The 11,515-nt window shown below is 60.5% G+C and overlaps 1 protein-coding gene across 2 annotated transcripts in view; it reads right to left on the bottom strand.

The window, feature by feature from the left end:
• STIM1 (stromal interaction molecule 1) overlaps positions 1-11,515 on the bottom strand; it is a 105,140-nt gene continuing 93,625 nt past the window's right edge. For both annotated transcript variants that reach the window (XM_082499410.1, XM_082499411.1), the window contains exon 12: positions 1-3,037. In XM_082499410.1, coding sequence (XP_082355536.1) covers positions 2,488-3,037 — 550 coding nt within the window. In that variant the 3' untranslated portion in view covers positions 1-2,487. The remainder of the gene's footprint in view (positions 3,038-11,515) is intronic.

Here is an 11,515-nt window from a genome sequence, read left to right as displayed (position 1 = left end):
TAAAATAGACTACATGCTTTATTGGATTTAAAAGTTTTATGAAATGACAAAAAAAAAAAAAAAATCAAGATTTGGCAGATGCGTCAACAGTTGCCGTTTGGTGGATCCCCAACCCCTTCTCCAGAAGCATCGACAGGTCTCCGCCACCACAAGCAGCGCCGCCAGGCCCCGGCTCCAGCCCGGGCTGCCCCTGCTCGCAGGGTGCCCGCAGGGCCCCACCGCCGCCAGCCCCGCTCCCGGGGGTGGCTGAGCCACTCCGAGCTGCCCGCGGCAGCAGCCCCGACCGTGGGGGCCGAGCACAGTGTCCCCCCCTCCCCGCGCCTCGGAGCAGCCACGGGGAAATGCAGGCACTTAGTCATTTAGAGGAATTTTTCACTTATCTCAAAGCAACAGTGTAATTGTCTAACTACCACCTATGAAACAAAAAACATCTTTATAGCCCTTCCTGTATTGTCAACATACACATATATATTACTCTGGCATACAGCACGGCCCCGGGGGGCTTTCAGCATCCCGCCCTGCCTCCTCTCCTTCCCCTGCTGGATGTGCATCCTCCTCTGCCCTCCGCAGGTCACACACCAGGACAGCCTCGAGCAGCAGCCCACCACCGGGGACGTGCCGGAAAGTGTCGGACGGTGGCACGGGGGGGCGCTTGGGACGGAGGGGGTGGTGGGGCAGGGACGCCGGGCTCGGTGGATAGAGAGCTCTGGGTTGGGGTCGTGCAGTGCCAGCAGCAGCCTCGAGGGACACGGGAGGGTGGCCGGGGGCTCCTCCACCAGCCCCGGTGCTGCGGGCAGCGGTGGCAGAGCTGTATCTGGAGGGAGCATGAGCACAGAGACTCACTGCCCCGATTCGGGGACTCCCCCTTGGCAAGGCGGGCTGTGGTGGGGGACACAGGCGGAGATGAGAGCTCTGAGCAGCAGGATGCGACCCGCAGTGTGCCGGGGGAGGATGGCAGAGCCACCGAGCCCCCGGGCAGTGGCTTAGGCCAGACCAAGACCTGCCGCAGGCTGTGCCAGCACCGGACGGCAGCAGCGCCCGGGCCATGGGGTGGCACAGCCAGGCAGACCCCAGCCTCCAGCGGGAGCGAGCGTGGCCTCAGGACAGGCAGGACACTGCCCACGCTGCCTTTAGGGGCAGCGGGCACCCAGGTGAACCTCCTCCATCCCTGGGGAGGGCACAGAGCCCCCGGCACCCGGCCTTAGCGCACGCCTGCTGCAGGGGCATGGAGCCAGGAGAAAGTGGAGGACATTTTCAGGCTCCCGCCGCCCACGCACAGCCTGCCTGGCCTCAGCCAAGGACAGCCCCGCAGTGCCCGGCTCCCTCCCTCCGGACCTGCCAAACGGGGACATGGGGACAGGGGACGGGTCCCACACCCGGAGCCCACTGCCCCTTGTGTGGAGGTGGAGGCTGGACCCGGCTCTGCACCAACACGCCTCAGGGATGGCTCTTCCCAGTGCTGCACCACCACCACGGTTCCCGCTCCTTGCCCTGCTGAGCCGGGCCCTCGGGGCAGGTCTGGGTTCGGAGGAGCTGTTGCTGGCCCGTGACCCCTGCGCAGGTCCAGGGCCTCAGGAGTGAGGCCGGGGCAGCTGTGGGCTCCTCCACCCCAGCATCCCGCCCCACACCACACACCGACACCGCTGCTGCTCCGGCAGCCCCGTCCCGCCACAGAATCCCAATGGGCTGCAGCCGCCCCGGTGCGCACGGGACGCAGGTGAAGGGCAGACCGCGGGCAGAGCTCCTGGACGCACAAGTACCGGCAAGGGCAGAGCCCTCCCTCGCGAGGGCTTTTTAGTTGCTCTTGCTTATCAAGAGCACACAAAGAGGGATTCCCCCTCCCAACCGTCATAGCGATGGGGGCCGGGGTGGAGAAAAGTGACTCACGGAAACGAGGGGAGAATGGCCGCGACAACCACGCGGCAGCTCACCCGGACGCTCGCACCTGAGTCACCCCGAGAGGCGAGCGGGGAGCGCGCTGCCTCCTCGGGGAGCGGCCGGCCCCGCTCCGCGCGCTCCCACCACCCCGACCTTCCATACAGCCTGTGCAAAAGTTGGAAGAGGCAGAAGAACCGGAAAAAAAAAATCAATAATAAAAAATAAAATAAAAAAATAAAACCACATTGAAACCAAACCCAAATGCCGTGTGGCTGAGCAGAGGCAGGAGTAACTGGAAGCCATGCACAGCAAAGCCAGGGACTGCAGCAGTCGAAGGGGAGAAAGGGCGGCTGCTCTCTCTGGGGGAGCGGTCGTCGTCTTTTTCTTTTTGTTTCTCAGAGATCAGGAAATAAATAAGTTTAAATAGCTCCTCCCGCTGCCGGTGTTAAGTGAGGTGACTCGGAGACGGAGGGTGCAGAGGGAGGGCAGCGGGCGCTGGCGCCGTGGGGTCCGGGACGGGCGGGTGCGCTGCCTTCCCGGTGCGCGGCCGCCCCCCGGTCCCAGCGGGTCGCGCTCCTGGGTGGGTGTCCTCTTCCCCCCACTCCCCCTCTACTTCTTGGGCTTCTTGAAGATCTTTAGGGGGAACTTTTTCTTGCTCTGGCCGAGGTCAACCTCATCGCCCGTCAAGCTGCTGTCCTCGTCCCCCGGGCTCTTCTTGGCGGCCAGCTGCGGGATGCGGGTGCTCTTGGCGCTGCTGAGCCGGCAGTCAGAGATGGGGGAGGGGGTGTCGGGGTCGGTGGAGCTGGGGCTGTGGGACCGGGAGGAATCCGAGTGGCTGTGCTTGCCGGCTGTCGGGTGGCTGATCTCCCCCAGGCTGGAGGACTTCTCCATGCCGTGATTCACCATCATCATCTTCTTCATCACCATGGGGCTCTCGGGCAGCCGCTCCGGCAAAGCCCCCAGCGCGGAGGCTTCCGCGTGCCGGCTGCCGCCGTTGGGGGTGGGTGCGCCAATGGCAGGGTGGCCGGGGACAGCCTCCTCGATGGACCTGGTCAGCAGGTTGGGGCGGGCAGCCAGCAGCTTGGGCGCCGAGCTGGGGATACGCTGGTGGTCGCTCAGGTGCGGGATGGAGGATTCGGAGTCGCAGCGAGTTAAGTCTCTGGGGTGGAGAGGGCGGAGGGGAGAGAGAGGTCGTTAGCGCCGCCGGCCCGGCAGCCCGGGGGACATTGGCCCCACAACCCGCGCACACACGCGGATGCAGCAGCTGAGAGCGGCCACGGGACGGGCGGCGCAGGGGAACCCCCCCGGGGCAGCCCCGTCCTGCAGCGACCCCCGGGCAGAGGGAGCTGGGCAGACGCCCTCCCCACTCCTGCCGCCTCAGGTTCTGCTCCTCCGTACTACTGCGGTGGGCACCCCCAGGGACGGGGGGCTTGTCCAGCCCCGTGCCAACTACTCAACACGTGCACATGGAAGGAAACACATGTACGTGGAGGCAGAACCAGAGGGATTGAGGCCCCGACCCACGAGGCAGCGGCAAGCACTCAGCCCTGAGCTCATGGGTCCAACGTCACTGGCTGCGGCCCCAGTGGCCATCGGGGGCCCTTGACCAGGCACGGCACAGCCAGCTGCCCTCCCGCTTCCTGAGAAACCACCCTGCCAGCCCACTTCTTCCCCATGGATCCCAGCAGGAGCTCGTGGAATCGCACAGCTCGCCCTGGTCCCCGGGGAACCGGAGCAGCTGGGGGAGCCGATGCCCTTCCAGCTGTGGGACTGGGGACAACTTCACCAGAGGGTTCCTCTGCGCTCGCTCAGCTCGCATCCGTGTGTGCGCACCGCCGCTTCGGGACGGAAAGCGCCGGACTGAGCGTTTCCCCCTTTTCCTGGCTCAGCTGGAGCAATCCTCTAATCCCGGAGAGGGGAATTAGAGGGTGGGCTCTCCCGCGCGAAGCCATGCCCCAGCGCGTGCCCCGCCGACGGCAGCCCCTCTGCTGCACAGCGGTTTGTGCCCCCGGCCTGGTGCCCACCTGTGACTGCAAAAATGCGTTATCAGAGCGCCGCTGCATCAGCCCCAGGGGCTGCCAGACCCTTTTTGAAGCGGAGAGCGGGAGGTGGGAGGAAAGGAGAAATGGAAAGTCACAGCCGGAGGGGCGCAGGGCTGCTGGACCCCAGCCCGACATCCCCGCGGGCTCTGCCCGACCTGCTAGCGCGCCCCTGCAGCCGGACAGAGGGCCACACACCGCTGCTCTCGCTACCACCTACTGTAGCGCCGGCCTCGGGACTCAGAGGCCGCAGGGGAACGCCTCCTGCCCGGCAGGGAGCGATGGGGGCTGCCTCTCACTCGGGGTCTGCACCAGCTGGAGGCAAGGGGTGGAGGATGGGGAAGGCGAATGGAGAGAAAAGGAGCAAAGAGAAGCAAAAGGGTGCGAGAAGAGACAGGAGATGCTCACCAGTTCCTCGGCCGCTGCTCCCGGCGCAGACCCCCCCCAGCCAAACCCCAGGACGGGGGTCGCTGTGCCCCGCTCAGCCCTGCCGCGCTCAGCACCAAACCTGCCCAGCACGGCACGCGAAGAGCCCCCAGTTCCTCTCGACCAGCGTAAATAACGTCAGAGCCTGGAGGCAGCAAAGGAGCGAGGCAAGCAGGGAGCAGACGCTGGTACATAAGGAGACTTCAGGCAGTACTGGGAGGATGCTCAGCAGAAGCGGCCATGGTCACCCAGTATGACTGGACTAGCACAAGGGGCTTGTGAAGGGCAGGAAAGATTCTCCTCGGATCTCTGCCCTCCGTGATGGTAACAAGGGTAGTTTTTAACAAAACCCACTGAAGAAACTCGGGCCCTTGTTCAACAGCTCTGTAGGAATATATGGAGGAAAGGGATATTAAAAAAGCCTCATGGATGGTTGGGATACAGCCCAAGATCCGCTGTGAGAGCACAGCTGTGGAGACTGTCTCAGCTCTTATTTTAACAAGAAGAAAATAGCTCCAGGCATTGCTGGAATAGTCCTTGCCTTTCGCACACGCACAACTGAGCCCATCTGACACGCGAGCAACAGAGAGCCGCATCCTCAAGGTTAGCAGCAGGCAGGGAGAACGGGAACGGAACCGTTCGGATGGTGAGAAATCCCTGGCTATTCTGAGGGGACCATCTTGGAGACCGTCCAAGGGAGACAACTGCCATGAAACGCAGCATACGGAGCCACGGAAGCTCCGGACTCCCAGCGCCACCAGCAGGTACCGCGGCTCCGCAGGAGGTCACTGTCACGTCTCACGACCCACAGCTTGGACTGGGAGAAGTGGGGCTGGGTCACGGGCAGTCAGCTTCGGGAACAGCGCCATCAGTAACACTTGATGGGGCTGAACATGGGAGTATTTCAGAGCCACCTTCCAAAAAGTGGCCACCAACAGCACCCACAAAACCCGGGGGGGCTCAAAACCTCCGGCTGCTGCTCGTCAACACAGAAGGAAGACATAACTGCAACTGCAACGACTCGACTCCTTTCCTTTAAGGAAATTTGGAGTCTCATGGTCTTCCTGAATGTTTCTGGTCCACGTTGGTGCTTAAAACACCTGCACAGGGGGAATTTCTGCCAGGCCACTCGTGGTGTCATCTCTCAAGAAAGGGTGGCAGAAGCCATCGCGTGCCTGTGCTGAGCTGCTGTCGGGAGAGACGCTGCGAGGGTGAGCCAGTGATGAACACGTGCTTTCAGAGGTTTATTTCCTCCACAAATACCTGGAAAGCACCCCCTTTCCACAAAAACACGTCAGACTTTGGCCAGATGGTTTGGCACCAGCCCTGCAGACGGGCACCGCGCAAGGGAAGGCAGCGGCCGGCGCGTCCTCGCGGTCGGCGCTCGGTCCCGGCGCACCGAGGAGAGGGATGGAGGCTGCTGCAGAGCTGCGTCTTCCGAGCTGCCCGACCCCGCTGGCTCAGGGCTGAGCTCAGGGGAAAAGGCTCCATCCAGACTCCGCTCAGCCACCGCCACATGGGCACAGGGGTGGGGAGGCAGCAGGGCGAAACCTCGGCCACTGATCCGAGCCAGGACCTCGGGCAGGCAGGGCCACCTCCCAGCAGCGCGGGCAGGTCCGTGGCACCTGCTCCGGACTCATCCCGGCTGACCCCCAGGGTGATGTGCTGCTACGGATGGGTCAGACCACCACTTCCCCCGGGACCACCTCGCTAAGGACCAGGGCGCGAGAGCAGAGCTGCTGAAGTTCACCCGAGGAAGCGGCTGAGCATTGTGCGGGGGCAGCGCGCTGTGGACAGCGAAGGCAGTGTTAGACCATAACACCTGCTCGCGTGAAATTCAACGCTGTAACTCCATCGAGGAATATTCTTTTCTGGTAACAATCAACCCAACCTTCCCACCAGCTGCCATAATCACACAGGTATCTGGGTGGGGGTCAGTAAAAAGAAATCTTTTAAAAAGCAAACCCACCCCAAGATAATGGCAAATACAGCAAAAAATGTTGTGGTTTTTTTTTTTAACTGAGGTGACTTAAAAAATGCCTTATTTTTGAAGAAGGTGAGTTTTCTCCCTGATGAGATCTGCAAGTGCCCATCAGCTCGGAGGCCATCCAGGGAACCTCTTCCTCTCTCCCTCTCAAGGTCCCGCACAGCTTTAAATCCAGCAGAGACAGAAGCACTGCTGAAGCTACGGCAGCGTGTGGAGAAAGTGACGACAGCAGATGGAGAAACATCTTCTGGTCCAGGGAATTTTCTCCCCCCCTCCCCCCGAGTGCAGACGATGGGAACCTGATCCTCTCGGACAGCTGGTCCTGCACCGCGGGGGGATGGAGGCGAAACGCTGCCTCTGGCCGATGCCACGAGCAGCTCGAAGCAGGTCCTCGCTGTGCACTGCAGCCGCTGCATCTCCTCCCAGGACCGCTCCCACCGCAACAGAAGGTCCCCAGGCATCAAGGTGTCAGTGGTCCGTTTATAGGGTCCCCTCCCATTGCAGGTGTGGCTCTTCCCTGGGGACATCCTGCTCCAGCGCAGATGCCTGGCACTGCGCTGGCTGCCACAACCTTGTTGGACATCAATTTTTTCTCTCCGGGCTCACGGGCTTGCTGTGCAGAGGGGGACTGAAGGAGCTGATGGGGGGGAAAACAGCCTTGGAGCACACACTTTGCAAACCACCCGATGGCACTAGGCTAACCCACTTGGTTCGTAATCATAGAATCATCATAGAATGGTTTGGGTTGGAAGGGACCTTAAAGCTCATCAAGTTCCAACCCCCTGCCCCGGGCAGGGCCACCCCCCCCCAGCCCAGGTTGCTCCCAGCCCTGTCCAACCCGGCCTTGAACACCTCCAGGGATGGGGCAGCCACAGCTTCTCAGGGCACCCTGCGCCAGGGGCTCACCGCCCGCATAGTGAAAAATTTCTTTCTAATATTTAATGTAAATCTCCCCTCTTCCAGTCTGAAGCCATTCCCCCTCGTCCTATCGCTACATGCCCCAGTAAAAAGTCCCTCCCCAGCTCTTCTGTAGCCCCTTTGGGGACTGGAAGGCCGCAATAAGATCTCCCCGGAGCCTTCTCTTCTTCAGGCTGATCTGGAGAAGAGGTGATCTGGAACTACTCTACCCAGCTGCAACTCGGGAACATACTCCCGAAGGGTGGAGGTGAGGCACTGTGACTGCTGCCACCACCATGCCAAGTGGCACATCGGCGGTGGGCCACGGAGAAGACCTCGAGCAGCAGCAGCAGCCCCCACGCCGCACTGCGAAGCTGTGGCAGCCCAGACACGGGTGTGACATGCCATCACCACGCCGGGCACAACCCAAGGGGCCGGTTGGGCCATTAACCCACCTGACAGCCGAGGGACCAGGACATTCAGGCACATGCAGAGAGGGACCTCCCAAGTCCCCGCTGTGGCACCCACCGGCACGGACTGACTTTCAGAACTGAACAGCAGCAGCTGGAAACTTTCACTGGGACTTTCTACAGTCCTTTCTTGTGGTTCCCACATGAGCGCACGACAGGGGAGGTGTGTGTCCACGGGGACGCAACTCCCTGAGATGCACATGGGCTCTGGCAGAGAGAGCGAGGAGGAGGGGACACTCTCGAGGCCGGTGCCGGGACAAGAGGGAAGAACATTGCCAGGATATCGCTGGTCGCCCTGGGCGAGGCTCAGCCAGAAGGGGCAGCATACACCCCGCTAACTTCCGTGAGGCTTACGCCTCTGAACGGGCACAGCGCATTTTGAAGAGGGAACGCTGGGCAAGGGCACAGCCGCGCAAAGGCACCTTCAGAGAAAGTACTTCTGCGGTGCTGCTGGAACTACCGAACGCTCATCTCTCCCGAAAACCTCAGACCACCAACTGAACACGGAAATACCCGGGAGCCTCACCTAAGACACGTTCCTAAATCCCAGCCGCAGTGCTCACTGCTTTCTTTTCGATGGAGTTGGGCACACGACCTACGAAGGCTGAAGCCAATGGCGCCCACCTACGCGAAGGCAGGATGCGCGCGCTGCCGCCACGGCTGCTTTAGCTGCCTCCACCCGCGCTCCCTACCGCGGCACTCCAAGAATGCGAACCGACGGCGGTGAATGAGAGAGGGTGAGAAAATGGGAATGGGCTGACTTTGCAAACAGAAGAAGCAGAGAGCAAAGCATGGAGTAAAGAAAGACCGGTGGTAGCGGTGGAGGAAGAGGGGAGAGGGCGGGAGGATGACAGAGAATTCTTCCTCTGCTCTGCAGCCGGTGGAATGATCTCTCCTGGTGGGCTCCCACTGTCTGCAGGATCTGGGACAGGCTCTGGGAAAGCGCAGGAGCAGCTCAAGGGTGTTTGACACTTGGTCTACCGGCCTCAGGCAGACCTCGCCGCCCCTGTACCTCTCCTGCCCTTTACCGAGAGTGCCCGTCGCTGCGTGGCTGTGCACTACACCCCTCGCGAGCAGGCGGCACCGGGGCAGCGCAGGCGTCCCCCAAGGCAGAATGTGCTGCAGGGCTTAGCGATTCTGCTGCGCTGAGCGCGGCACAGTCAGGGGCTTAGAAACAGCCTCTACAATGCAAATCCAACAGCAGTTTCTCCCCTTCCAGTCCGTAAGAGCTGTGAGTCACTCTTTTCACTGCATTACTGACGCTCTCCTTTCGCTTTGGCTGCCACCTCCCTTCCCCGCTGGAAAAGGGCCACCAGCATGGGGATTCGGCCCTAGGCGCCCATCTCCATCAGGTTTACCCACGGGTACCACCTGAAGCAGGCACCGGCAGCAGAAACCTCTGTGCACACAGCAGCCTCCAGCCCCTCTCCCCCCCCCCTCCCACCCCCCCGGGACACCCCGTCCCCTTCGTTAACATTAAAAAAAACACACATCAGCCTTCAAAATCAGAACAGCTCTGACCTTATTTGCACCGGATCCTCTGAAGCCAATTGCAAAAGAGAAGCAAACAGTGAGGAGTTCAGGAAAGCAACTCACCGGCCACGCGCTGGCCTTGCCTGGAGAGAAGGTCCCTACCCGGGGAACCCCCAGCAGACTCGAGCACTGGGTACCGCCTGCACCGAGAGAGGCGATCCCCGAGCCCTTCTCTGGGGGAACGGCGTGTTTGAGATGACTTCTCTCGCCAGGTCTCGCCAGCATTGGCGGCTGCTAGACACGAGGGAGGCTAAAGCCATCCAGCAGCCCAAAGCGCTCACGGCAGCGCTCTCCTCCTACCGAGGGAGCCCGGAGCCAGGGATTTTTTTGGGTTCCGTTCTCGTCCTTGGCAATGGCTCCCTGGAAGGCCTTTCTCAGCCTCGGCTTCCCCATCTGTTCTGCTCGCCTCTCTGGGAGGCTGTGGAGCTCGAGGGATGTATGTAAAGGCCTCCGAGGCTGGTTATGTAAAAGAGAAGAAGCAATACGTTGGCTTGTGCTGTGGCTTGCCTTCGTGGCAGTCTTTTTAGGGATGCATCTAAGCAGGATCTGCCAACGATGCAGCGTGACAAAAAGTTAAAAGCAACAAAGTAAGAACACGTTTGGGCACCCAATTCTTCATTTCTGTTTCCTGAAATGAACAGAGAATGGATGAATATGGATTTTGGAGTCCTCTGCTATTGCGTAGCTGAAGCAAATCTCGGGTGAACAGTTCTTACTCTGCAAAACGCCATCGCTAAATCAATTACCCTGCATCGAGAGGTGGTCTTTGCTATGGGAACAGGGAGAAAACCATCCTACCTTCCACTGACGGGTGACCAATTAGGTTCTGACAAGCTACTAAGTGCCCGTGGAGAATAAGGAGAAGATTCTCTCATTATTCTCTCCCAGTGACCCCTCAGCACCGTTGCCTTTTCTAATTGGGATCCCACAGACACACCACATTTCCCTCTGCCACTCTCAGGGGAGTCTGCGGGATTGAGACTTTAACCTGGGCAGCAATTAAGTCTATCACAGCCCTCAGCTGAAAAAAAAAAAGAAAATCATGTTTATATGTTTATACGGCTATTTCTGAAACCGCATCAGCCTGCGAGCTCCCGGGACAGGCTCTCCCTTCTGCAGAGACAGTAAACAGGGACCGTGCGGTGGTACCAGAACCATTCCCAGCTTTTATCAGTCAAACCGGGACAGCTGCAAGGCAGTAATTAATCTGAATTTTAATTATGCTGTCCCAAAACAAACATTACTAAATCAACCAAGCTGTTGGTCTTTAATTGTCCACTGTGGAGCAGGCAGAGCGATTCCCCCCGGCCCCGGTGCTCCACGACGTGCCCGGGGCCGCCCGGGGCTCCGCGGGCGATGCTGCCGGCAGCCGGGGCTCAGGGCCGCGCTGGTCCAGCGCTCTCAGACAGACCAGGTACCCTGGGGGTGAGACATCCAAACCAGTGCAAATGATGTCAGGGGAGAACCCACACCTAAGGGCAGAGATGCCTACAGATAAAGGAATAACGGCACAACGGAGATGTGGTGACCTGGAATGTTGTCCTGCCTGGATAAATAAACGGGGAAGGACATTGCCCCTACGGACTTCCTTGCGGGGAGACTTCCAGCCTTTTCCCAGAAGCCAGTTCCCTAAAGCTGAGGATAAGGAGGCTATTTTTAATTTTACCGAGGGGAAAGGGCAGAACAGAGAGATGAAACGGCTCAGCCACGGTCACAGGCAGCTCCCCAGCCGGGCAGGAGGACGGGACTCCCAGACAGCCCATCACAGCCCTTCCACCGTCTGCTTCAGCGCCGACACCTCTGCAGCAAGCGCCTGCAACGCCCCCGAGCTAGAGACCCCCCAAACCACACACCCCGCTCACACCTCAGCCCCGGGTTTAAACTGAGCATCTGGAGGGACGCCGGCTCAGCCAGCGCTCTGGAGCGGGGTGCGCCCGTGCCACACGTGGGGTGAGGACCTCCAACAGCTGCTGCCCGTGGACCTCATTCGGAAGAAAGCCACCCGGGGCCACCCATGGAACGCGATCCTCTCTGTGCTTGGCCTACAGAACGTTTCTGAGCTCAGGGCGGCTGCCAGAGGTCCCTCGCAGCACCCCAGTTAGACCAGAGAGGGTCTCTGCTTCTGTGCCCCCCCCCCCCCCCCCCCGTCCTTTGCCCAATGTCAACGTGGTCAATCAGGAGTGCTCAGGGATTTAGGGATGTGGATGATAACCAGTTCCTTGGATCCTACCGCACACAGGTCTCCAAAGAGCCGTCACTCGCCGGCTGTTCCTACTGAAAGGGAC

This window comes from Vanellus vanellus (genome assembly GCF_965231255.1).
Source record: "Vanellus vanellus genome assembly, chromosome: 1".
Taxonomy (NCBI): Eukaryota; Metazoa; Chordata; class Aves; order Charadriiformes; family Charadriidae; genus Vanellus; species Vanellus vanellus.
This window is presented reverse-complemented; position numbering and strand designations above follow the sequence as displayed.